The sequence below is a fragment of the Hippoglossus stenolepis genome, chromosome 9 (genome assembly GCF_022539355.2).
Source record: "Hippoglossus stenolepis isolate QCI-W04-F060 chromosome 9, HSTE1.2, whole genome shotgun sequence".
NCBI classification, from domain to species: domain Eukaryota; kingdom Metazoa; phylum Chordata; class Actinopteri; order Pleuronectiformes; family Pleuronectidae; genus Hippoglossus; species Hippoglossus stenolepis.
The window spans coordinates 26,461,880-26,489,049 of NC_061491.1; the positions used below are offsets into that span (position 1 = coordinate 26,461,880).

The 27,170-nt window shown below is 44.7% G+C and overlaps 1 protein-coding gene across 1 annotated transcript in view; it reads left to right on the forward strand.

Annotated features, from left to right (window-relative positions):
• fras1 (Fraser extracellular matrix complex subunit 1) overlaps nt 1-27,170 on the forward strand; it is a 186,381-nt gene that overhangs the window by 96,996 nt on the left and 62,215 nt on the right. Inside the window, exons 14-22 of the mRNA XM_035164875.2 lie at nt 3,872-4,015; nt 5,679-5,819; nt 6,130-6,270; nt 6,352-6,519; nt 13,241-13,381; nt 14,769-14,915; nt 22,876-23,031; nt 24,854-25,000; nt 25,607-25,753. Of these exons, the coding sequence (XP_035020766.2) occupies nt 3,872-4,015; nt 5,679-5,819; nt 6,130-6,270; nt 6,352-6,519; nt 13,241-13,381; nt 14,769-14,915; nt 22,876-23,031; nt 24,854-25,000; nt 25,607-25,753 (1,332 nt within the window). The remainder of the gene's footprint in view (nt 1-3,871; nt 4,016-5,678; nt 5,820-6,129; nt 6,271-6,351; nt 6,520-13,240; nt 13,382-14,768; nt 14,916-22,875; nt 23,032-24,853; nt 25,001-25,606; nt 25,754-27,170) is intronic.

Genomic DNA, 27,170 nt, shown 5'->3' on the forward strand with positions numbered 1-27,170 from the left:
GTTTCAAATACGGGGATTTTGTTATAAACATTTAATGCACACGTGCAGCGGTTGAGTGAGGAGTTCATTTTCTGTGCATCATCTCGTTTTCCGAGCCGAGGAATCACGGAGCCTCTGTGGAGCCCCCGACACACTGCGAAGAAGACGAGGCCGTCTAGAAAGAAGGACATTAAAATTGAACGAGGGTGTGAAGAGCTGGAGAAAAGAAAGGACTTGAGAGAGAGAGAGAGAGAGAGAGAGAGAGAGAGAGAGAGAGAGAGAGAGAGAGAGAGAGAAACAGACACAGAGAGAAAGAGCAATGACAAGAAATCTTGTGTGAAGCTCGAGAGAGGCCAGAGGGTTGAGACAAGAAAGAGGCTGGGACAGCGAGAGGAGAGCATCGTGGGACGAGAGGGGTTCACGTCTTCAGAAACAGAGACAGAGACGGGGGGGGGTGGGGGGGGGAGATGTTACAGAGGAAATAGAAAGTGCTGAGGAGCATAAAGATTGAAAGAGCGGGGGCCAGGAAAGTAATTCAGCTGTCAGTCTACCTGTTGGGTTCCAATCTGCGGCGGAAACTTTTCTCCCGGAGCTAAACAAGAAACTTTACTTTGGGATGACGTGTGATTTCTGCAATTTACAACTGACTGACTACAGCTTAACAAACTTTCAGTGCAGTCAAATGATTGAACTTATAAGAGCCTGTAAATTAAAATATTCTGGATTTGTGTCTAATGCGTCATCGTAAATGTGAAAAATGACAGATCGGTGATTATTTACTGTTTCACTTCCAGATTTGATCGTGTCTGTAATCAGAGCAAGTTAGTTCCTGACTGAGAAAGTTCACGTGAACGCCGTCTCAAGTTGGGGAAACTCACGATGTTGGCGTTGGAGTTACTGACGTCATCACGTAAACAAAGTGAAATCGGAACTTCACGACTCAGGAACATCTGACTTTCTGAGGATTCCGTCACATCCCAGTTCATCATCATCATCACACACGCCGAACACGATGAAACACAAACAAACTGTATATCCACTGTTATCGTGCAGACACGAGCTGAGCACCAGTGGGAAGGTGCTGATATTCTTCCTCAAGTCGTCCTCTGTGATATATAAAAATGTAGATGATTTACAGTTTTCGGAGGTGAAGGCATTTGAAAAAGCTCCAGCGTGGTTTCTTTAAATCACCCGGTGTCAGTGATTTAAATCCCACGCTGGGAGAAAAGACAGATTTATCCACCCACAGTAAAAACGGGTGGAAAACTCAATTTGTCGGCTGGTCGCTGGTAATTTTTCACCCTGAATGTGAAGAGAAGAGAAAAGAGAAGAAAAGAACAAGAGACCGGCGAAGGAAAGACGCTGCGATGTGTTTTAAAGTCTTGAGAATATTCTTTGGACGCTATTTTATTTTATTTGACATGAATAATAAATAGTGTAACACAAAAGGTGACCAATTCGACCAAACTTATAAGAAACATGAGTTTAGTTGGGTCCATGTCAAAGTCACGCACATGGAGGAGGCTGGTGTTATGACCGATGCTGCTGTCAGCCACCAGGGGGCGATCGAGGCACTTTGGCTTCACTTAGTCATCCATCTTTATTCTGAGGATTTAGTAAAATACAACTCGCTCAGAATGAAAGACAGAAAAATAACCAAATAACAAAATAATTAAAACTTATAGAAAGTTTTCGATAAGTTTTAATTATCTTGCTGTGGAGTTGTTTATAAAACTTAATTTAAATAAAGTTCGTCTCATGTTACGTAAACGTGTAGGAAGCAAAGTGTAGTTGTGAGCGTTGTTAGCAGCTGAGTTGTGTTGTTGCTGTGAAATCCGTGTTGTGTAGATGATAAAGTGAGAGTGACAGAAAACATGGAGGTTGTTGCCTGATGAAAATCTGATGAAGGATCAGATTTATCAACATATTTGGTGAAGTCGTCCCATTAAGTGAGTGAGATTCTCATCAGCTCTTCTTATTCGAAGCTGATTAAATTAATTGCCTTCTCCGCGGGGGGATTTCTCCTCGTCCTCGTGTGTTTCGTTCGTCTCAGTTTATTTCTCCTCCTCAGCTCTTTTTCTTTATCTTTGACTTTCACTTGTTTGTGTCTCTCTCTCTCTCCCTTCACTTGTTAACCTTTGACCCCAGCATCGTGTCTCTTGTGTCGGCCCATGACGAGTGAACTGGACAACGTGGAGCGTTGACGTCTTCGTCCTCTACGTGTATTGCTCCTCTTCTTCATCCTGAGATGTTTGTGTTTGTCCAGTTTTGCTGTTGTGGCGTGAGTCTTGAACTTTCTCCACGCTGCTTTCTCTCATGGACTCACTCTGACATTTTTTGGGACATTTTACAATATGTCAACAACAATGGCGTCTATTACCTTCTTCTCTGATGTTTGACAGATGGTTGATGTAGACTATCGCCACCTACTGGCCCGGCATGCTTGTTTAGGTGTTTGCATTTGGATTTGTGCTCTAGTCTGGATGGAGCGTGATGTATGGAAGAGGGAAATGTCTGCAGGAGTGAAGACAAGGCTTTAAAATCACTTCCACGAGTGTCCCAGACAAAGACCCTCGAAAGCCCTTAGTACCAGGTCGTAGTGTGAGATTAAAGGTTTTCACAAATAGCAACAGATTGGGATTCTGTGGTTTGAGGAATATTAAAAACGGTAGATCCATTCAAACAGAGAGGGAAACCCCCCAAGGAGTCTTTAACAACCTTTTCAGGAAGGATTCGTTCAGGAGTTTCTGAACACAAACAACAAGACCCGAAAGAAAGAAAGTGACTTTCTCTTTGTGATGATTGATGGATCCTTCCGCTGTGTTTTTCTAAATCTGACATAAAAGAATCTGAATATTCCAAAGTACATGAATTCCCTCTGGAAAGGTTTTTAATCTGTGCACAGTTCCTGGAACCGAGCAGCAGCTTGTGTGCATCAGAAATCTTTTGTTAGTTGTGAAGTAAACAGAGTCGTCACATTCCTCCTGTGTTTTCCTGCAGCTACTGTTTGTTTTGGTCTCTTTCTTCTTCTTCTTTTTTTTTTTTTGGTGACTGTTTTGTGGCATCTGGCCGCTGGGAAACCGACTGGGACCGTACCAGTTTGTGCTGGAACAGGGTTTGGAGAGCTGATATTTGTTCATGTGCGGCAATGACACACCACACACACACACACAAACACACGCCAAACACGCGCACACACAGGGATGAATTCACAGGTGGATGCGAAGGCTCAGAAATACACACATTTAATCAGCGTTACCACCATTTCATCAAAAAACTAAACTGGATTAATTCACTGGAATTATGAGGGATGACGTGTGTGTCTGTGTGTGTGTGTGTGGTGTGTGGTTGTGTGTGTGTGTGTGTGTGTGTGTGTGTGTGAGTGTAGTGTGTGTCTGTGTGTTTGTGTGTGTGTTAGTCCTGGTGTCCTCTTGCTGACACACCTGCCAGACACACAGTTAAATACTGCTTTCACTGTTCGTCATTGTTGTTAACAAGCGTTTTACTAGTGTGTAAAAGCAACACAGACACACACACACACACACACACACACACACACACACACACAGACATTTATCTAGTTTTCAGTTTGTCTTCTGCATTAAATAAAAGTAGTTTTGTTAAAGGTCAGTGTTTCTGCATTATTTATACCATTTGCAATAAATCATTCATGACACTCAAATCAAAGTCTACGTATCGTTGTTCTGGAAAGATTTGATTTAAGGTCACGTTCACAGCTTGTTTGTTTGGTCCGGACCCAAAAGAGCAGGTTAAGAGGGAAAAGTTGATTTCAAAGTTTTGCCGTTGTCGTGATGTGTTTAAAGTGTAAAAAACAACGAATCTGAAACAAACAGACGCCAACACAACACGTTCTTTCTGATCTTTTCTCCAGACTGTCCCGAGTCGTGCTCTGAATGCCGTGGGCCGAGCCAGCAGGAGTGCGTGTCCTGCTCAGACCCGGCTGCCTTGCTCAAAGACGGGGAATGCGTCCCGGACTGCGGCGGTGGATTCTACAGTCAGGACGGCGTCTGCCACGGTAACAGTCGACACATTCACACTGTGACTAGAACCGGAGCTTCTCCTCAAGTCAGTTTAAACCAGAATCAAATGTGAAGGACACATAAATACATTTATACGCTTATATTTCACCCTTTTACTAACTTACCTGACATGTCTATATCTCTATATATAAACTGTATATACCGACAAATGGACATATTACATTCAGCTGTATACAAGCAGAAACCGCTGAGGTAATTGTAAGTAGAGTTTTTCCCGTCAGGTCAATGAGAACAGCAGCGTTGCATTCTGGTCCATTTTCTGCTTCTGTGATTGGACCATTGATTCCTTTATTGTATTGTTGTTATGTTTATTCATGCGAACGGGACAATGCACATTCATTAACATGCTTATTGAAGATCTATTCATGCAGACCTGTTTTTATCTGCAGTTCCTGACAGGTTGATGGTAAAAAAACACATTTAATAACACATAATATATACAATCATTGTTTGATTTCTCCAGGAAAAAAACACAAACTTTACTTCTGCCGGTATCTGTAAATTTATATAAATATATTTTACACCTGTTACACAGTTTTTTGTTGTTGACTGTGCAAAGGTACTATTACAGCCGACATATTATACTATGTATTATACTTAAATGCAATAATACAAAATGATGCAGGTATTTTTGTTTTCCTGAGAATTCTCCAACTGCAGAAAAAAACTTGGACAAAAAATGTAATTATACTATGAAGTAATTAAATCTGCACATTTATCTTTTGTCCACAAACGTAGGAAAAACAGTTTGAATTCTAAAATCCTCCGTCTGTGAACACGTGGGTCTGCGCGGTGGTTTCACCTCCGTCTGACACGCGCTGGCACATGTCACAGGATGTGGCGGCGCACTGAACACAAACTGAGACAATAAGAGCGTTGTTGTTCGCAGTGAGCTGGAGGTGAAGGTTTGTTTGGGCTTGTTTTTCCCCGCGGATCCTCTCGCCAGCTTCCACGCCACCAGGCGCCAGAATGTGAAGTCAGCAGCAGCCAGAGTTAGCAAACAAACAATTAAAAAAAAAAAGAAAGACCACAATAATTAGCAGTTCTCTCCTCCACTAATGAGAATCTCTGTGTAGAAGAAGATCTTGTATGAATATGAATGGTTTCTATTTTTGAGTGTTGGGATGAAGAGGAGGAAGAGGAGGCGTCCCTCGGGGCGGCGGTGAACTCAGCAGCACATAGAGGAGCTCTTCTTCTGGTTCAAACCACCTTCAGGGGCTGAGGGGGCTGTGTGTTTACCTCCCGCTCACATCGAGGGGCTGAGTCACTCAGAGACGAGACATGTTGTGGAAAATGTCAAAACTTTGGGGAAGTTTCTTGAAAAAGGTCACGTCCATTAGAAGTTCCCAGTTGACGGCTGGTTTGAAATGTCAACATCTGGAGAGCTGACGGGTTTTTAACTCCTCACTTCTCCTCCTCGGGGTTTCCTGGACTGGATCTGAGAGCTTTACTTTGCTTCGGCCCCTCCAGGTGGTTTTAGTGTCCGTTTGAATGGAATCAGAGAATCTCAGTGTGTTTGAACCTGTTGATTTGTCAAAGTGACGGATTTAAAACAAACGTAGTAAAGTTATGTGGACTCTGGTAATATGTTTGTGACTCTGTGATTCTTATCTTTCCAACATGAATTAACATCCACAGCCTGCGACTCGTCCTGCGCCTCCTGTTTCCCTGACAACCCCAAGTGCATGAGCTGCCCTCCAGCCACCGCCTTGCATCATGGGAAATGTATCAGCCAGTGTCCGGCTCAGCATTACCTGGACAACCACCACCGATGCAGAGGTGAACTCCAGTTACACTGAACACGTCATTGTTGACTTTTTAAAGGTTATTCTTAATATGATCAATATTTTATATCTAAATAAACAAGCACAGATCGAAGATATTTCCCAAAAACTCGTGAAAAAAAGGAAATCTGTGTTTTGATCGAAATCTGTTTTATGGGATTTATTCTTGTGTAGAAATATAGAATAAATGTGGATTAAAAAGCAGCACGTGCTCACCTACATACAATCGTTATCTATTTAAAGCATCACAACACAGATAGTGATTCTCCATCTTTAAACAAACTGTTTCCCCTGAATCCCGGCAGCCTGCCACAGCTCCTGCGCCTCCTGCTGGGGTCCCTCGGTCTCCCAGTGCCGTCTGTGTCCAGCCGGGCTCCTTCTCCATCAGGGCCAGTGTGTGGACGCCTGTGGGGAGGGACTGTACTCGCAGGACAACACCTGCCACAGTGAGAACCCATTTTAATTAAAATGCCTGTTGGAGTGATTGATGATCCTCCTCGTTGACCCTTCACCTCTCGTGTTTTCAGACTGTCACCCGTCCTGCCGCTCCTGCGTGGGACCGCTGGCCTCAGACTGCCTCCGCTGCCTCAAACCAGAGGAAGCCCTCCTGCCGCAGTCCGGTCTCCTGCAGCACGGCGTCTGCACAGCGGCGTGTCCCGCACGCAGTCACCTGGACGACCTGCAGACGTGCAGAGGTGAGCGCACGTGAACCCTTTTGGTTCGATTCCCTCCTCTTGTTTCGGGAGAAGCACCAGCGGCGCCTCTCTGTGTGTCATTGGTCACGGCTGTTTACGAGTCATCGCTTAACGAGTCAATCTGCACTCACTCCGGTGCGGAAAATTGATTTGTTCGACCAAATTCAATCAGAGCACAGAGGAAAATCCATGACAAGGAAACCAAATCGTGTTTATTCAACCGAGCAATGAAGACGCCAACTTGGAAAGAGACGTTTAAAAGGGTTTTGTGGATAAGTGCTGGTTGTGAAAGAGGAGACAGTTTGAGGAGAGTGATGTGTTTTCTCAACATCAGAGCATCGAAACCTTTTCCAGTAATAACACTAATTAAAACAATCAAACTGAATACGAGCAGAATGCGTCTCCTTCAGAGTTCAATCAGGCTCAGACTCGTTATAGTTCCCCGGTGAATGTCAGACAAAGGTCACGGTGACAGGAAACAGACACGTGTTGGTTTGGATCTGTGTCTTTCGTGTTGTGCACAGACGTGACTCGACTCTCGGGGAAACAGAAACCCAATACAGAGCTGCAGCACTGTGTTCGCCTTTGAGCTCCGTCATTGTTCATCATGAAAAGCAGAGTCTGTGGTTTTTAAAGATGCAGGAGACGAGCGAGACCTGTTTGAAACCCGCGGCCCAGTTGCACTCTGGGTAGGATCGTGGGGCTTTTTCCCACGGCGGTGCAGATAAGTCCCGGCCGTCTGTTTCCCAGTCGCTCAGCAGCAGCTGTGTCTCAGGCTGTAGGTGCAGTTCAGTCCCATCATCTCAATTACAGGCTCCCCTGAGGAATGTTTTTATAGTTTCCTGTTAACTGATGGCTCCTGGATTCCTGTACCTTTTGAAACACTGTAATTGGTTATTCCTCCCAAAGTCCTGTGAGAGTGAAGCGAGTCTCACCACGAATGTGAAATTTGCTCCCTGGTTCTCTGGTGGTCGGAGTTGTTCTCAAATTGGAGTTTGAAACCTCTTAAGGAGTCAAAACGTTTTTCTACGAGCTTTAATTGAGTCGTCAAGCTTTTTACCTCCGAGTAATGAAATTCAGCGTTTTTACAACAGGTCAAACAGCCTGAATATGATGAGTACGACGACATCACACTGCAGCTGTAACAGGAAGCCATGAGTGTGCATCACTTCGATTTTGAAGACCTCGAGCCTGAAGCCGTTTTAAGTTCAGACGGAGCCAAGAACAGACTTTTGTTTACTTTACCTGGAACTGAGAAGCCGTCAGCAGTATTGGATTCCCTTAATCCTCCTGCAGGAGACAATTACAAATCAAAGAGTCGTAGGTGGAGCGTCCACTAACGGCCATTATCTGTTTAATCACATGGGACCGGCACACGGAGCCGATACAGGAACCAGAGGCTTTACGATTGAGTTTCCTCACTAACCCCAAGATTTGTTCGTAGCCAGACTTGGAAAGAGGATATTCACAAAAACAAGATATTCAGAATTAGAGGAGAAACCAGAGTAATGAGCCAAAAAGTGTGATTTTGTCCCCTCTTGATTTCCAGAAGCCTCACAGAAGTGCGAAGCGATGAAAACCCTCTTCATCCTTTATCCACACGACTACGTTTCAGTTTTTAAACGTCACTGATGTTTACGCCTGCTTTACGCACTACTACGAGTGTTCGAGCACCTCAAAACGGAGAAGTTTAGAAGCTTTCACCCGGCTCCATGTGCAGCTGTCGGCCCGTCACTGCAGCCGTTACACTTGTTGACATCCTGGGCTGAGGTCGGAGCTGCACTCTCGCTCTTCCTCAGTGGGAAGAGGAGCCGGCGGCTGGCTGAGGGCTGATGCAATACTCTCTGCCCCTATCTGCAGCATCTTGTCGTGACTTCAGCGATAACAGCCTCCTCCTCGCCTCGGGGCAGCTGGTCAGAATGTGCCTCAGCGATTAGCTACCGGGAGCAAAGAGGAGCTTGCCTCATACATCCCAGTGTGTGTGGGCGGGAATGGAATCAGAGGGTTTGTTGCTTCTAGTCGTGTAAAACCAGTAACTTGTGTTTTGGAGAGAGAACGTCTTGTATGGTCGCTGCTGTCGACGTTACCGTGTCCCCCTCATTCACCGCTTCGTGCTTGTGTGATGCTGAATCCTCACATTTTAGACGATTGTTATGCAGAGAACTCGCTTTGACCTGCTTGTCTCAGCGTAGTTCTGCCGCACGTCGGCTGGTGTGTCTGACTAAGTGCCACTTATCCAGTTTGCTTTCACTCCCGGCTTCCTGAATCCGGCTCAACGCACAGTGGGCTGAGCATCGCTAATGGTCGTTAAAGCTCCATTCACAGTTTTATGTAAATCAGCCGCTCCACTCCGCCTCTGTTATGAGGAACAAAGGTTTCGCTCAGCGGAGAGTCGACGGGTTCAGGTGCACGGTGTGTGTGTGTGTGTGTGTGTGTGTGTGTGTGTGTGTGTGTGTGCGTGTGCGTGTGTGTGCGTGTGTGTGTGTGTGAGATACTCAGCTACTGTCCTGAGTACTGTTGGAGGACGGTGTGTAAACATGGGCTCACACACTCCAGTGTTTATGTACACACAAACACAATCACAGACAAACACACACACACACTTGTGTACACGGGCTGTCGGGCCGCCGCACGCCTCAAAGCAAACTCCAGCCTGTAGATCCCCGCGTGTCGGAGGTTTGATGCCGCTGGACGGACGGGTCACAAACAACAAGGGCCGACGCTCCAAATGTTAATGTGTCTGATTAATTCATTTTTTAATTAATGATTTGATGCTATGGAAACGGGGTTTGAAATGTCATGATTGGCAGCTGAGACTCGTTAAGGCTCAACCACGTTAATTGGCGGGAACTTGATGCCGCGGCTCCGTCCCATCATCGTAACTGGTGGCGTTCATGTTCTGGATAGTGGGAAGAAGTTGAGATGCGTCGTCCATCTTTATTTAGAGCCTATATTCCCAGGATGGGCATTATTGGTTAGTATGCATCAACCTAGGCCTTATAAGTGTAATTTGCTATATAACTCTTTGCTATATAGCGTGAAAGCAGAGACGCAGCATGATTACTGATGAAGTGCGGCGCCGCCTGTCATCTCTGTGACGGCAAACCTGCCAGTTTCCATCACTTTAATCTGCTCTGAACTCAAACCTTCACAGCAGGTGAGCTCCCGACTCTTTTTTAGTACAAAACGTCTGAATCAGATCAGGCCTTTGTGGATTTTCCTTTTTTTGTGTCTGCCCCCGCACTCGCTCCTCCGTGGTGCGATGACCCAACCTGAAGAAATCCAAACAGCCTGGAAACACGCCTGCGGGAGTAAAAAAAACAAACAACAACCTTGAAGCCTAACTTTTGAGGGACAGGCTTTTCATGTATTTACGTCTCGAGTGTGATCTCTGACCAGCAGCTTTATATCGTGACCCGCACGAGTGAGACTGCAGCTCTGTTCGCAGGGTTGAGAGGTTTCACTGAAGAGCTCAGTGATTCATGAGGATCTTGGTATCGCTGCTCTGCTCCTCTGCGTAACAAAGACAAAAAGCAAGGTAGACGTGGCCCCCGGTAAGGACGCCTCTTCACCCCCCCCTCCGCCGCCGCCTTCTCCTTTGGGAGGTTTTCCCACGACAGCTGATTAGGTGAGTTACCTCAGGAAGATCCATAGTAAGATCCAGAAGAAATGCACCGGGGGAAACAACATCTATAGGCTTCTGTGTTTGCTTTGTTTCCATTAAAGGAGAATAAGAGCTGCTGTATATCAGAGAGCAGCTTGGAGGGAAGTTGCAGTTTAATGGATGAATCTAGAAATCTGGAAAATTCCTCTTGATGTATAAAATCGGCCGATATGTTTGTCGGTCTTTTCTGCTCATAGACTGTAAATATTAAATATGTTTGAGCTCTACTTTTGGGAGCTGTCATGCCGTCCATCTTTATATAGTCTTTTATTCTGATATAATTATTTAATTTAAGCCGAAAAGATCCGATGTTGTGTTTGTTGTCTTTTTATTTATAGTTATTTATACCAAAGTTTATGGTTAAACTGTAAATTATCAAGCTTCAATTACATTTCTCTGACTCAAGGGTTTGATCATTTCCTAATATATATATATATATATATATTTATTGGTCAATTTAACAGTATTGGATTTTCCTTCCTAATATCGGTGTCAGCATCGGTTCACAAAATCCATATCAGTCGGACTCTATTATTTTTAACTCCACCGTCTCTCAGAGGTGAGGATGGATTTCTAGACACAGATCATAATCAATGTGAATGATCGATCACACACTTCAGATGTGTGTTATCTACACAACTCTGCACCAACACAATGATCCGCCCGCTCTGTACCAGGACGATCGTTTGAGGACGACATGAATGCAACACGTCACACCCTGGAGTTATGACCCCATCAGCACAAAGCAAGAAACTAATCCGATTCTCTGGACACGTGCAGCGGATCATGTGCGACGCCTGCACACAGGAATTCAGGCTCTGCAGGAATCAATGTGCGCTCTCCGCCCTGTAACAAATCACACATCCCTGCTGCTGTAAGAGAATTAATGACAGGAGGCCTGTTTAATATGCCTGTGTGCGTGTGGTGGAGGAGGTTATGACTGTTAACATGAAGGTTTGTGTGTCGCCTGTTTGGCTGCACGAGCTGAATGTGTTGTTGGCGTGTTCATGCACGAGCGAGCGCGAGGTGGGTGGTCAACTCCATCACTGAAGCATTTAGCCTGTCGCTTAACTCACCAATTAAGGTGCCGTGTTTGACAGAGGAGAAGGGGATTATGGGTAGGTGGCGGGGAGAAGGTGTGTGTGGGGGTCGACAGGATGTCAGATTGACGGTTTTGCGGGTGACACCGCCGTGACTTTGCAAAGTCCTCGCTCTGACATTGAGGCGCACACACACACACAGACACACACAGACACACACACACACACACTCGGCTGTGTTGGCTCAGGTAGAGAGCAGCAGTTTGCTCCTGCCAGGTTGTCGTGCGCGGTGTGTACACAACAGCCGGATGCAGCTGACAGCTCTGTGAAAGAATGCAGAGAGGAGTAATTATAAACACACACATCCGTGCAAAAAAAAGTCAGGTCGTGTAAACACACACACACACTTACACACACACACACACTTATGGTGCTCGTGGTCGTCTTTCAGTCCCACCTCCTCCTCCTCCTCCACCAGCAGCACCAGCAGCAGGTTGTGGGTTTGTGGCTCGTCTCCAGCCGAGAGCGCTGCTCGGTAATTTGTCGTCTTTGAGTCAGAGCAGACGTGAAGAGGAGTCAGAGCAGCTGTGTTTTGGGGCGAAGGGCAAATAAGGGAAGAGTAAATAATCCAGGGACAGGGAGGTCGCGTGTTCTACACGTTTAAAGAAAGACAAAGAGGAAAGTTGCAGCCGTGACACTTCACACATGGAGAAAGATGCAAGGAGAAGATATTTAAAATGCTTAACAGTACAAACCTGTACTCTAATTAAAATACTGGTACCGGGTAAAAGTATTTTAGAAAGTGTTATTTGTCCGTTCCCATTCTTGTGAACACGATATCTCAGGAACGCCTTCAGGGAATATCTTCAAAATCTGGTACAAACATTCAGTTGGAAATAAGGATGAGCTGATTAGACTTGGGTGGTCAAAGGTCAAAGGTCAAAGGTCACTGTGAGTCTTTATGAATCTGGAAAAAATTGATGTCGACTGAAACTGTACTTATTAGTTTCTTGTCTTTTTAAAATTAAAATATAATCCTACATATTTTCATGTTGATATATTTTCATTAAATTCAGTGCTATTTTTTTTCTTCCATTTATATTATTCTAGTGAAAGGTATTTGTCTTTAAAGGTCGCTACAGAAGTAAACTCTCTCTGTCTTTAACTTAACGAGGGTCTGATATGTTTAATCAAATTAATTATTATTTTATTATTAATTTTATTCTGATTACACGTTAAATGATTTCTGAGATGTTCAGTTTCAAACAATTAATCCTGACGTCCCCCTTCATCGTTGTACTTATAATTTAAATCCCTCAGATACAAAGCATCCTAAAATAATCATCCGGGAGGTTCGTGAAGTCGCCGTTGGCTCGCGGTCTGCAGCCCCCGCGAGCTGGCACCGTCTCTGGTGTTAATGCGTACAACTTCTGAAGGGTGACGCGAGCTGCTGGCCTCGTACGAGTGTTACATTACATTACTGCTGGCTGGCAGCGCCGACTCCAAAACCTGAGAATCAGATTGCGAACATGCCAATAGGGGAGGAGCGGGATCCAGCAGGGCGGCCGCAGGACAACAGAAATAGTGGCGAGAATTGGCAGCGGCTCAGGCCCAGAAACACAGGCTGCGAGTATTTTTAGGTTAGGTCCTGCATTTGGGTTTTGATGCATTCATGCTGCCGCAGTCGGGCTGAATTAGTAATGGAGTTTACAGCAAAACAAATCCACATGGTCCTCAGTTGATTTCACACTTCACCAGTACGCTCCTCGTCGCCTCTGAGCCCTCAACACAGAGAATAATTGCATTTTTGTCCCACGAGCAAAACAATTTCCCGGGAAATTCAGCAAAAATAAACCTGGAAAGTGGATTTTCCTTTTCATTTTGTCATTTTATTCTTATTTCTGTCGCAGGAGGAAGGTGGAGTTTGCGATGGAGTGCACTCAGGCTTCAGGCTTCAGGCTTCTCATGCCTCTCGCAGTGAAAATTTAAATCCTTTCGGTCTCTCTTTCCTTTTCAGAGTGTCATCCCTCCTGCCTTCACTGTACTGGACCTTCTGCAGACAACTGTACATCCTGTCCCTCCCCGTCCAGCCTGCACGAGGGCCTGTGTGGCCCCTCCTGTCCCCAGGGCTTCTTTATCCAGGACAGTGAGTGCCAAGGTGAGAGCTTCTCTAGCACATCCACAGAATATAAACATTATATTTCCCCTTCCACACCAAAATAAATGGGTTTGTCGATTTTCTCGTCTCCTTCCGTGTTGATTGGCCCGTTACAAACAACCCAGACGCACTAAAACGCCTCACGTCCGTCTCGGTGAGGGTTTAAATTCTACCGTCAAAGTTTTAGTGCTGTTACTTTTTATACTTAAGCTCCAGTGATGGGTATTTTCTCATAACCGGCAATGAATCAAACCAGTGTGAGTTAAATAAACGGGGACAGAGCCACAAAAAAGAATCACCATCAAATCTGCAGCTGGACTGAGATCTCAGCGTCTTTTCTCTCGTAGGTTTTTTCTGTTTATTGCACATTTACTGAAAAGGCTCCGTGAAGCTCTGTAAGTATCGGGGGGCGTGGAAACCCTGTGATCCACAGCTACCGTCCAATGGGTGCAGGTCGCAGGTGTAGGTGGGCGTGCAGGCTCCACCCCCCCCTCGCTCCTCTAAATGTGGTCACACATTTAGAGGAGGCCAACTCCCCCTTCACAACGACAGCTCGTAATGAACCTAATGGGTGACGTCACTTTGGGTCTGAACACAGAACTCGGCTCCACAGCGGGATGTCATTCGCTGGTCGTTGCCATGGTAACGTTCATGAACCCTTTCAACATGGGACCCTCTCAGATTAGGTGAATGAGCTGCAGCCCTTCTCTCTCCCCCCCCTCCTCCTCAGCGTTACCCCTGAGGTTAATAACAGTCTGGAGGGGGGGTCCGGTCAGAGCGTCTGAGAATCTTTAATTAAGCTAATTAATCCTGACGTCTCCCGGTGGTGTCTCTGCACACGTGGTCCCACTCCTCCTCTGTAACTTCAGATCTGCTGACAAAGTTAACTTCTCACGCTGCAGCAGCTCTCTGCTTGAATATCATTTACCCCATTTTTTCTTAATTAGCCTTCCCTGCCTCCTTCCTTGTCTTCTCTCCTTCACGTTGCGTCCTTATTCCTTCCTTCCTCTTCCTCTTTCTCCAGCTTCCTCTTCAATACCCATCTTCCTCCTGTTCTTCTCTGCCTCCTCCATGTTTCATTCCCTCTCTATTTCCAACCCTCCTCTCTTCCAGTCGTCAATATCAAAACTCTCTCTCTCTCTCCTCCACTTGAGATGCAGCAGCCTCAATTACCGTAGCTCAGTTTCTATAATTTGATTGGTCTGTTTGTTTGGCTTTGAGTTTGAGGACTGGCAGTCCAGTTTAACTCTGGCGGTCCGTCCTCTGTGTGTGTTGCGCCCCCCGGGTTGAGCCTGGACAAGTTCTGAGATCGTGGCCGTCTCAGTCATTATTTAAATGTATTTTTTTGCCTGCTTTCTGACCCTGTTGTCCCCCCACAACCCTGCAGCGTGCCACCCGTCCTGCCAGTCCTGCTCCGGTCCCTCCCAGGCCGACTGCACTTCCTGTCCCCCGCTGGCCTCCCTGCAGAGCGGCTACTGCAGGACGAGCTGCCAAGACGGGCTTTTCCTCAACGCTGCCACTGGAGAGTGCCTCAGTAAGTGTGTGTCTCTGTGTGTCTGTGTGTGTGTGTGTGTGTGTGTCTGTGTGTGTCTGTTTGGGTGCGAGGATGGTGTCATGCACATTTGTATGCTATTTGCACAAAGCTTTCATCAAACACTCGACCATGAGTGCTTTTATTTATATCTTGAGTCGCCCCAGTGGGAAATGAAGCAGCAGGTTTAGTGCCTGGTTTTACTTTGCACGGACAAATAGTGTGTGTGTGTCCATTGCTATGAAAAGCTGCATTATTCATAAGAAACACAGACCGTCTTTTTAAAATTCATGTTCCTAGATTGATATGCTTTACTTAAAATCTGTTTCTCCTGAACCGCTGGATCTCAAATTATCTGCCGAGCTGCAAGATGAAATTAAAACTCACAGTTTTTACTGAAGACGACGGGTTTTGTTCTCGACGTTTTCACTTTTCTGAATAATCAAATTGCAGCTGCGTCAACGTCTTCACACGCAGCTGCTGGATCCACTCTTCATCGCTGAAGTCGGTCCAATCAGACCAGGTTGAACCAGAGCGCTCAGACATCTGCAAATCAAGAATGGAATAATACGGCATCTCAGAAAGTCCAAACAGGTCAATGGCAGTTTTGGAAGGAGAGAAAACTGATTGAATCACGAGTAAAAAAAACGATAGAAAAGATTTTTTCATCAGGGAAAATCTGCTTCAGCATCTTTCCCCTCACTTGTATCGTCAGACATGTTCTGGAATGCTACTTTTTGGAAGATTAAAAGCAACGAAAAACTAAAAATCAACAGTTCTAATAATCCATTTCTCCGTTTTCTTGAGTATTTCAGTGAGTTGTTGTTTTCGATTCCATCATAAGAAGCACAGACGTCTCCTCCAGCTCTAAAGGGAGAAGCTGGTAAAAGTCACACGTCGTCCTTTTCAGATCTAGTTCAACTTTTCTCTCAACATTTCCACTTTAATATCAAAATGCAACAGAAAACAAAAGAAAATCTTTGTGTGTTTTTCACCCTGATAACGTTCCTCAGATATTGTTCTCAAACAAACAACATGAACACAAAACAGCATCTGAAATACAACAAGGTAGAAACGAGTCAAGGTTGGTCGTGTGGCTTGTTTCTACAGAAGTCACAAGAAAGAACGGTGAAGGTCATTTTAACTTGCACAGCTTTTTAAAACTGCTCCTGCAACCAAATAAACAAACAACGAAGCAAAGTGAATTTCCTGCAGCTCTGGATCACATCTCTTTAATATCTAATTTTTGATTTAACTGTTTAATATCTAATTTAGTGGTATCACTTTATGTCTATAACATAAAGTATAATAAGTAATTCGATTCCCTGGCTCCTTCTTCTCCACAATAAAAAGTTTTTTCTCTCCATAAAACACCTTTGATGAGTTTCTCACTTTCCAGAGCAGCTCCACATGAAATATCCACAGGGATGGAGACGAGCTCTGTTTTTTTATATCTTTGCTAATAAGCAGCATCAGACAGACGAGGCTTCGCACCTCCCGCCACGTTGCTCCTGCTCGTCGGGGCAACATGAGAAGTTCGTCCTTGGCTGCTAACGTACCAGACGTCACCAGACAGAGGATGAATCGAGAAGTAAAGAAGTGAGATTGTGAAGTGTGTGTGTGAAGGCAGCTCCTGCTGGTGTCCTCCCTCTCCCTGGATAGTGGATTCAGTCCGTGTCACGTGGACGTTCAGGGTCGAGTTTGAAAAAGAGCGAAGCAAAGTGAATATTTCTGCAGCTCTGGTCCAAATCTCTTCTTTTGATTGATCTAATTTCGTAGCCTCAAAATTAAGATTTAATAATTACTGAATTATTTACGTGGTAAGGTAGCTCCCACTGTTCCCACTCTCCCCTCTCACTGGTTTCCACATGTCTAGATCTCCGGCTGTGGATTAAACGCAGCCATGTTTACGTGGTGGGAAGCCACAGCAGGAGAGATGGGGGAGGTAAACAGAGTCTGAGGGAAGAAATAGACGCATTGACTTTTAATTACAGTTTATGATGACGTGCACTGTTTGGAGATGGGAATCTGCGAGCGGATTTCACACACACACACACACACACACACACACACACACACACACACACACACACACACACACACACACACACACACACACACACACACACACACACACACACACACATGTTGATACACACGTGTGCAGGCGCGCGCTCCTCGCTCGCAAACTCCAAATGGGTCAAGCTCAGCCAAACTCTAGTTAATAAAAGATGCCTTGTGGCACTTCTGGGCCACAGAAAACACTGGGGTCATCATTCCTGCATTGCCAGACATGCACACATGCACGGAAATACACAAAGACGTGTACAGCAGAACTCCCCCGTGAACACAAACTCTCACTCTTTTCATTCCTCTCTCTTTCTCTCTTTCTCTCACACACACACAGCCCTGGATCTCATCTGTCCACCAGTTACATAACCTCTCAGAGCGATGGGGCCTTCCCTCTCCATCACGATACTGGTCCCAGAGCAGCCGTCAGACGTCTCACTAGAAGTTGTCTCCTCTTATCGTCTCCCTGTCCGTCGCTCGCCCCGACTCTCTCACTCCTCCTGTCGCTATCACTTGATTCGTATCTGACATCGTTCAGTTCACACGTTGGCGGGAGGTTTCAGCTCGGCCGGTGGCAGTCGAGTTGCACGAGATTCCCTCGAGTGTTTGAGCTTCTTCGTGTGTCCGGCTGCTGATTTTAGAGGATACAGGAGATATCAGGAGCTAAATGATCAGCCGACATCACGGCTGACTGTGACCAACGACTGGGTTTCATTATGTCACAGACCCAAAGAACCAAGTCCATCAATTTAATCTACGTGTAGCTCGTTACCTGTATTTTAGAAGCTGAGTTAGCGAAGGGAACACGTAGAAGACCCGGACAAAGATGCCAGGAGAGTCTGAGGCGAGGACGGTGTCGGGTGCTTTGAACAAAAGCTGCTGCACCCGGCTGCTCCACCTCTCGCCTGAATCACGCAGAGGATCTGTTGCTGTTGTGAACGTGTCTCTGCAGAAAACCTCTGACACTCTGTCTCCAAGTTTTCAAGTTTTTTACCCGGAGGTCATGTCTGGAAACGTCCTAATTGGTTTCTGGTTGCAACACCATGAATTACTCCTGTATCAGCATATCACATAATGTGCTGTCCAGTAGAAAACGGTGGAGATGGAGTCTCAAAGGGCTTCATGTTCTATTTAGGGACAGATATGAGTATTTATGTGTTTAATAAATTCCAGGACAGGGATCATACTTAGTTCAATCTGCAGCTGATGTGTTTTCAAAGTGTGAACAACAATCAGACGGGTTTTACTGCGGAAAACGAGGTTTAAATAAACATGTCGTGAAATGTAAAACTTTCAATCACGACCTGCAAACAACACAATGTTGTTTTTTGTTGTTTTGTGTGTTCGTGTTAGTCTGATGTTTGCACAGGACGCGTGAGATGTGAGTCCGTGTGAGGATCGAGTCTCAGCAGCAGAGTCAAAGATCTTAACTCTCCTGCCAAGCTCGTTTGTTTGATGTAAAGAAAAATCAAGTTCTGGGCGGATGACGAGGAAACGTTGAGCTCTGAGTTCTGAACCAAGAGCTTCGACCAAAAGAGTTTACTTGGTGTCACGATTGTGCCAGAACAACACATGAAGCTCAAAATAGACCCGAACGCCCCGTAACACGAATCACCATAGAAACAGGGCTCGACTGCAGAAGACTCAGGATCAAGTTTTATTTCTTATCTCTGCATCTTAAATATGTTGATTCTGAAAATGAACTTGACCCGATCAGGAGACTTGGGTTTCTAACATCGAGAGCATTTCTCACTTCGCCATCTTATCTTCTCGGTCTTTTGTTGCTTTTTAATTGCACTCGCGTGAGGCCCTGTTTCATATTTACGCTGGTAGATCCAGAATATTTGTCTTTTATCTGCCCTGCGGACATTTCTTTCAACACAATCATATAATTAATGCGATTAAATGCGGTCGTGTAAAAATTCCCCTTTTCTGAAAACGAGCACAAAGACAATGTTGACCTTTTTAACTGTTGTTTTTTTTAAAGGGTGAAACAAAAGCACTTTAATAGAGTAGATATGCAAAAGATATGAGCACATTGCATTTATCATCTTTTCTCACACGAGGAGGATTCACTGTGAAACTCTTCATGTAAAGTGCACAGAGAAGTTACGGAGTCTTCTTGTCCCTTGCTTGTACAGTATAGGGTTTTCTAAATAAAAGCTCTGTTCACACATCCTGCTCCTGTTCTGCATGAATTCAGGCCTTTGTTTGAGTGACACGTGGAGATAAGTTATAATAATGTGTCTCCCGGCCGATCCTTATCCTATTTCTGACATCTGAGGCGAGAGCAGAAGTTTTTTTTCAGTTTTGGGGCGACTGAGCCAAAACGTTGACTCACAGCCGAGCGAGAAGAGAGAAAAAGTAGGACTTCTTTAAAAGCTGCATCTGTAAATCCCTTCTTTGTTAGGGCGACATGTCTAGACGGGGCGAAGTCAGCGTCAGAGGACCACACAGCTCCTCTGTCTGCGGCGCTTTGTCTTTCCTCGTGCCTGTAACTTCAGATAAAGATGATGCCCTACTTTTGTTCCTCTCTCTTTGTGAACCAAAGCAGCTCTGTCCCCGCGAGGAAGTGCTCGGAGAGAGGGAGCGAGAAAGAAAGTTTGCTTCTGCAGGAAAACAACCAAACGAGAGACACATTAGAGCCTTTATTTTTCCTGCGTGACTCTCGTTAAAGCCTCGTTCTGCAGGAGACGCAGGGAAACAGCGTGACGCAGGACATTGTCTGGCGTAAACGTGTCCCACAGGAGGACAAACGCTCATCCATCCTGCATGTTGTGCATTTATAACCCCAGCATAGCTTTTTATGTGCTTCAGAAATGGTAACTACACCATAAAGAGGGACTCTGAGGGCTCAAATCAATACCATTTGGGTTTTATACTCGGTTTTAGTCTGCACAGTCAATAACGCCTGACGCCTGAGTTATCTCATCTCGGGCGGTGGAGCCGTTTGTTTCTCTCTCCCGGAGCCGGATCGCCCGCAGAGTGTTGGCAGGAGGAACGCTGGTGCGTGTGTTGTTGCAAAGCGATGTGGTATGAAAGGTGTGGACGTGAGAGGAAGTTCCTTTCTTCTCCTCCTCCTGCTCTTTTGATGTCAGATCTGCATCAGAGGGAGCGAGTGACTCACCTGAGCAGGCGCCGGGTGCTTCAGATCGAGTTTAAGATCGAGAAGCTGCTCAGGAGACAGAGATAATTTCACAATGTGAATTAAATGTAGAATATAACATGAAGGTGAAAGCTGCAGTCAGACACAAACAAAGATCCAGACTCAAAGAATAGTGACTCTATTATATTACCTGACAGAAACATCTGCTATATTTGAACTTCTGCTACGTTACTATTGGTTTTCTAAGTGAAATTAGCAGAAATACATGATTTTCTCTGTATTTAACCAACAGCGATTTAACCAAATTAGCGTCAGAGCAAATGTGACCTTTACCACTTAAATCTACCAAATATACACAGGGTTGTAAATGTAAATTAGATTTTTTTGAAATAAAATATATGTAAAACATGCACTTTTCCAAAGAAAATGAAGTTAATGTGTGAATATTAGTCCTTTGACTCATAATGTTCCACTAATTTAATATGAAAACAACCACTGATTTCTCTCTAAACTCTCATAAGTGGAGTTTGTCACATTTTGTTCCTTTTTGAGATTTCCTCTGAAAACTGTGTCTCATATAGGATCAAAACCTTCAGGGTGATAATCAGCATTTTAAATCCATCAGTTCACGTGTGCTCGGTATAAAGACTGGAGACTGAAGGTAAACAGGATTTTTCCCTCAGGGCCACGAAACTGAAAGTCACTTCTACACCTAAAGAAAATAAGAAGGTCTAAAGAAAGAGTTTGAATAGAACTTTGTAACCATGGTGAGGAAACAGAGGTAAATATGACACGCTCGTGTTTACAGAGCAAAGATATATAGGTCTATTAAAAAAACAACTCTTTTTAGTTCACGTCAGATAAGAAGGGAAACGACGGCAGTGGAACTTTATTTTCTGTAAGTTTGGAACTTTTCAAATTTGTGCAGTTTTGACACTTTTTCATTAAAAGTCATTTAAAATCTTCTGTTGGACTTTTGACCTTTAAAGGCCGTTCCTAATGTGGATGTGCCTAAAATTAAATAAATTAATAAATTAATTCGTCCATTTGAGATTTGTCACTGAGAAAACTCTTTCATTTTCACTTATATGTCACAATAGGTATTAATTTCATATAAACACAACAAAGAAATGCTGTAAAATCTGAATATCACTGAGCATTGTTCAATTTATAATGAATAATAGTCATTTTCATTTAAATATCATCTTTCAAAGCAGCCGTTACAACGAGCTTCACAAAGATGAAAACAAGAAAACTAAACATCACAGACAGGAAGCAAATGATACAATAGGAAATCAAAGACTAGATAAAAGAAGTAATAACCCCGAATAAACCCATTGAAACGATTAATTCCTCTAAAGACCCGTCAGAGCCGATAGATTACAGCACTTGAATTTGAAATGATAATATGTCTACGTGCTTAAAAAATGCCCCAGACAGACGATCACCTGTTACGTTTTCGGATTAAACCCAAATCTTGTTTTCACCCTGTAATCCCCGCGCTGTCCTCTCGTTCATAATCCTACGTAAAAGAACGAGGAGTGCTTTCGTGGTCTTAACACTTCTTCTCTTCTTTCTGATAAACCCGCACGTGAGCCGCCGCCGCCGCCGCCGCCTCTTTATCTGCCCTCCTCCCCCGGGGCCGACACGCAGCTCTTCACCTGCAGATGTTTATCTCAGGGAAACCCACATCCGAGCCACAGACACAACCCAGATCCCGTCAGATAGCTGCTCTTTAGTCTCCTGCTAATCTGCGCTCCATCTGGGCTGCGTGAGGACGAGGGAGGTCGAGGACGAGGCGTTGGAGATAAAAACTGAACCAGACCGACTCCATGTTCATGTTTCGTCTCCTCTTTCAACTCCTCGTCTGGATTTCTTCCCTTTTCCAATTATCCCTCCCACGGAAGAGCAATTAGCTGGATTTGATTCGAGCACGTTAGGACCAGACGATCCTCATTAAAATCCTACTTTTCTTTTCTAATAATTGCGTTTGTCGTCACCTGTTCTGTTTTGTTCGAGCTTTGAAAGGAGTCAAATCCCACGAGCTTTCAATCCCTTCAGAAGTTGAGAAGAAGTAAAACTACAGATGGAAATAGTTGATCTAAATCAGGCTAATGCTTCATGTGAGGTCGTTAAAAAGTCCTGACACAGACTTTAAAGCTGAATAACTTTGAAACGGGATCAGAAACAAGTGGCGTGTTGAAGGGCAGAGAGCGGGTCGGCCACCGAACGTCCGGTTGGTGGTTCGATCCCCAGCTCCTCCAGTCTGCATGCTGTCTATGATGCTATATCATCGTGTTAAAGACAGTGAAAATTAAAAAGTCCTGGATTCTACCCGTTCCATCAGGGTTTATCCTCAGATCATAGAATGTAAATAAAGATCGACAATATGACGGCTGTTTAAAAGTGAAGCCAACGTGTATATAGGTCTTATAGCCCTGCCTCCTCCGTGTTAGTGGACGGGACACGGGTCAGATTCATCTTTCTTAATTCTGTGTTTTGTGTGTTCTTGTTTAAATGAGGCGAGGAGGCGGGATTGAAGGCTGAGACTCGCACGTGATTGGCTGAGCTTTAATTAACGGGACCTTAATTGCGCAGACTGTGTCTTCTAATGATGTCATCTTGGTTTTGTTTCTGAACACTGGGAGAAAGTGGAGACTCGTCAACCATATTTATTTACAGTCTGTGCCACGGTCCCATATCCATATTCAGTTCTGTAGTTTGTATCTGTGTACTCTGTGATGTATGAAGTCTGAGCCTCTCTCCCTGTGTGTGTCCTTCCTGCAGAGTGCAGCTCAGACTGCCAGCGCTGCACAGCCGACCTGCAGACGGGCGTCGGCAGCGTGTGCCTGTGGTGTCGAGAGACGAGGACCTGGCTGCTGGGCGACCACTGCACCTCGCACTGCCCCCGGGGCCACTACGGCTGGCATGGAGCCTGCATGAGTAAGGAGCTTCTTCTGCCTTTATACAGGACATAGAAAGAGGTCAGAGGTCAGGGGTCAGAGGTCAGGGGTCAGGCAGGAGAAGCCCTGGAGGTGAAAAGTGTCGGAATAATCAAATCCATCTTTTATTCAAGAGTCTTGAACATGTCTCACATGAAACTGCTGGTGCCCCATAAGGTTGCAGGTACTGGGAGAGCTGGTCTACTGGAGGGATTCGAGTCTCAGTCCTTATATATGGTCTCAGGCTGGAGACAACTTGAGACAACAACTTTCAGATACTCAGTGATTTTTTGTTTTGAAGCCAGTCGAACACCAAATCCTCAAATTTCCTCCCCCGCTCACTCTCAATGTTTTGAAGCTCGGCTGTGAATCGTGATTTAAAGATTCAGAAACAACAACTTTGTGCCGGAAGAGATTTTAGGATTTGATGGATTTACTGAGTTTGAGGAAACTGGGATAAATGTATAAAGTGTTGCTCGGGACTTATAGTGAGAAAACAAAGGTAGTGGAAATGTTCTCTGGTTTATTATTATTTATCTGAGAATATTATTATACTACCATCTTCATCGTCTGATTATTATCATTCTCAATGTAATCATTCTCCATCTCACCTTCTTCCCTCGTCATTATCATCCTCATCATCCTCAGTTTGCTTGATTTCATCGTTATCATCCTCCAAATTAATCATAACTTTCCTTCTCATTTCAAATCTTTCTCATCATCACTTTGTCTCTTTAACATTCACCACTCTTCCCATTCATCGTCCTCCACATCTTCCCTAATCATTGAAATCCACATCATCCTCCTTCTCCTCCTCATCATCTTCAATCAATCATTCGTTTCTATCGCCCTGATCATCAGAGTAATCATCCTCCTCTTCGTCAAATTCAGAGAGTGAACACGAAGCCTCAGGCTGCGAGAAGCTAAACCCTCAGAATACACAACATCTGCTTGCATGCAGGATAACGTATTTGTTTTCATGCATCACTGTGATTAAATACAACCATATTTTATAAAACCTCACTGCTCCCCATGTTGATTCGGAGCTGACGATGCAGTTTTCGCTGAATCAGAGATATTTGCAGCCCCAGTTTTCTGGTGTAGATGATGATTATGTAAGAATCTGGATGCACAGTGACTGGAGTCGGTTGCTGGTGGTGGTGGTGCTGGTGGTGGTGGTGGTGGTGGAGCGGAGCAATCTGAGAACGACGAGGCCCTTGATGCTGATTAGTGGGACTCATGAATATGTATTTTTAAACTGGAGTGTAGAGTATGTGGCTTTCATCAGGATTCTTCACGCTTCTTTTTTAATCAAGGACTCAATATTTCAGCAGCTTTCAAGTTGCAGGATTTTCACAGTGGGGTCAATGCAAAACACTGTATATACTGTACTGCAAGTTTAATATAGTGTTTCCTTGTACTGTACTTTAAATACGACCCAATCATAGACGCTATATATAGAGAGTTGAAGCCATTTGGTACCAGATCAATGTGTGGACACACTAAACAATCAGGAGTCGTCAATTATGACATTTTTACGGTGTCGAATAACTAATTAAAATCAAACTCATCAGCAAAAATAAAAACCCTTAAAGAACTGAAAAAATCTTTTAGAAAAATGTCTTGAACATGCACTTTGACTTTGTTGTTTTGTCCGTGTCCCATCCACTAACATGGAGGAGGCGTGGTTCATAGCCTGTCCTGCAGCCAGCCACCAGGAGGCGATCAAGTCACTTCGGCTTCACGTTCAGAATAATGCTACATTAGCTGCATCTTTAAGTTTCATCTTATGCTATTTACCGTTGTTGTTTTTTTCTTCCCAGGATGCCATTCGTCATGTGAGGCCTGCGGAGGGGCGGGGCCTCTCGCCTGCACTTCCTGCCACGGCAGCGACGTTTTGCTGACGTCGGGCCTCTGTGCTCCCAGATGTCCCCTTGGTTACTATGACAACGGTCACAGGATCTGCCAGGGTAAGTGTGGAACCAGCCGATGGGGGAACTTCGAACGCGTTTAAAGAACCGGAGCTGATTTACGTCTGAGAATTCATGATGTGGCAGTTGGTGCTGAATTATTAATATGAGGTGGAAAAAATAGTTCTGTAATAAATACCAGCTCATTTCGGGATGTTTGGAAGTGAAGCTGCAGCGGAAACTCTCTTTAGTGTTTGTGCTTCTGTTGCCTTGAAAGTTTCAAACAGCGGTTGTGAGTCTTTTTATTCAGGCTGCCACGCACTTAAAGTTAATGAGCAAATTCTTGAAAATGCTTATGAATCCTTACATTTGTTTAATCCTTGGCCTTCGGACAAAATCAATGCGAACACGTCGAGTAATTTTGAGATACGAGCAAGTAAACAACCAGGATCTAATCAACTCGTCCTGGTTGTGTATTATATTAAATCCTGTTGCCTGAAGAGCTGGGTTGTAATTTTTCAAACACTAATGAGAAGACGTCCTCACCGCAAACGTGAAATTGAATTATCAACGTTTGAATCAGTTTTTGTTCCACAACGTTCTGTCCCCGCTCGTCTTTACCCTCCGACCTCCTGTCCCACCTGACCCCCCCCTTGTCTCCTGCAGCCTGCGAGCGCCAGTGCCAGACGTGCGACATGGCGGGCGTCTGCACGTCGTGCCGCGACCCGGCCAAGGTGCTGCTGTTCGGAGAGTGCCAGTACGACAGCTGCGCCCACCAGTACTACCTCAACACCACGACCCGCGCCTGCAGAGGTACGCCGCCAACTGACAACCCAACACACTCAGGGACGGGGGGGGCGCAGCACATTAACACTGAGGATATGTAGTCTGTCTTTTATGATATTCATAAATTACTCTCCAGCCATATTGCGTGTAGCGCAGCGTGCTACACGGCGTTTATGGGGTCCATCGATCATGTAATAAACTGTGGGACCAGATATGCAAATCCTAAATGTTTTGTGTGTGTGTGCTTTAACTCACTGTTGCGTCTTCCTGTGCACAGAGATGTTGAGGAATGAGCCTCAGAGGATCCACGCTCCTGAATGAATAACTTGTCTTTTCCTCACATAACCGTGTTCTTGTGTCTAATCACCCACTAACCAGCGTAAACTACTTCCTGTCGGACTGAATCTGACTCCGTGTGACTGCGAACGCACAAATGAGACGTGTGAAATGACGTGTCCCCTCGGCCAAGGAGGTTCTGGTCTGTGTTTGTTTGTTTGTTAGCAGGATAACACAAAAACTGCTCAACTGGCCGAGATGTCTCTCAAAAGACTATCAACAGAAAACACAAATGAATAATATACAAGGCAGATGCAAAAGTAACAACACAACTACACACAACACAGCACTACAAACACCACAACACAACTGCATAAGTGACAACACAACTACAAACACCACAACACAACAGCATAAGTGGCACCACAACTACAAACACCACAACACAACTACAAACACCACAGCACAACAGCATAAGTGACAGCACAACTACAAACACCACAGCACAACTACAAACACCACCAACTACAAGGACAACACACTACAAACACCACAACACAACTGCATAAGGGACAACACAACTACAAACACCACAACACAACTACAAACACCACAACACAACTGCATAAGTGACAACACAACTACAAACACCACAGCACAACTACAAACACCACAACACAACTACAAACACCACAACACAACTGCATAAGGGACAACACAACTACAAACACCACAACACAACTACAAACACCACAACACAACTGCATAAGGGACAACACAACTACAAACACCACAACACAACTACAAACACCACAACACAACTACAAACACCACAACACAACTGCATAAGGGACAACACAACTACAAACACCACAACACAACTACAAACACCACAACACAACTGCATAAGTGACAACACAACTACAAACACCACAGCACAACTACAAACACCACAACACAACTGCATAAGGGACAACACAACTACAAAATCAACAAAACAACTAAAAAATTTGCCTTGTGTCGTTTCTATTCATGTTGTTGCCTTTGCATTCGGGGCGTTTGATTCCGTGTTGTGTCTTTAATATTCACCTTGTGTTGTTATCTATTCAATAAGGCGACTGGGGGGGGGGGGGCTCCACTGAGTCACCTTCTAGTCGAACGTCTTCAC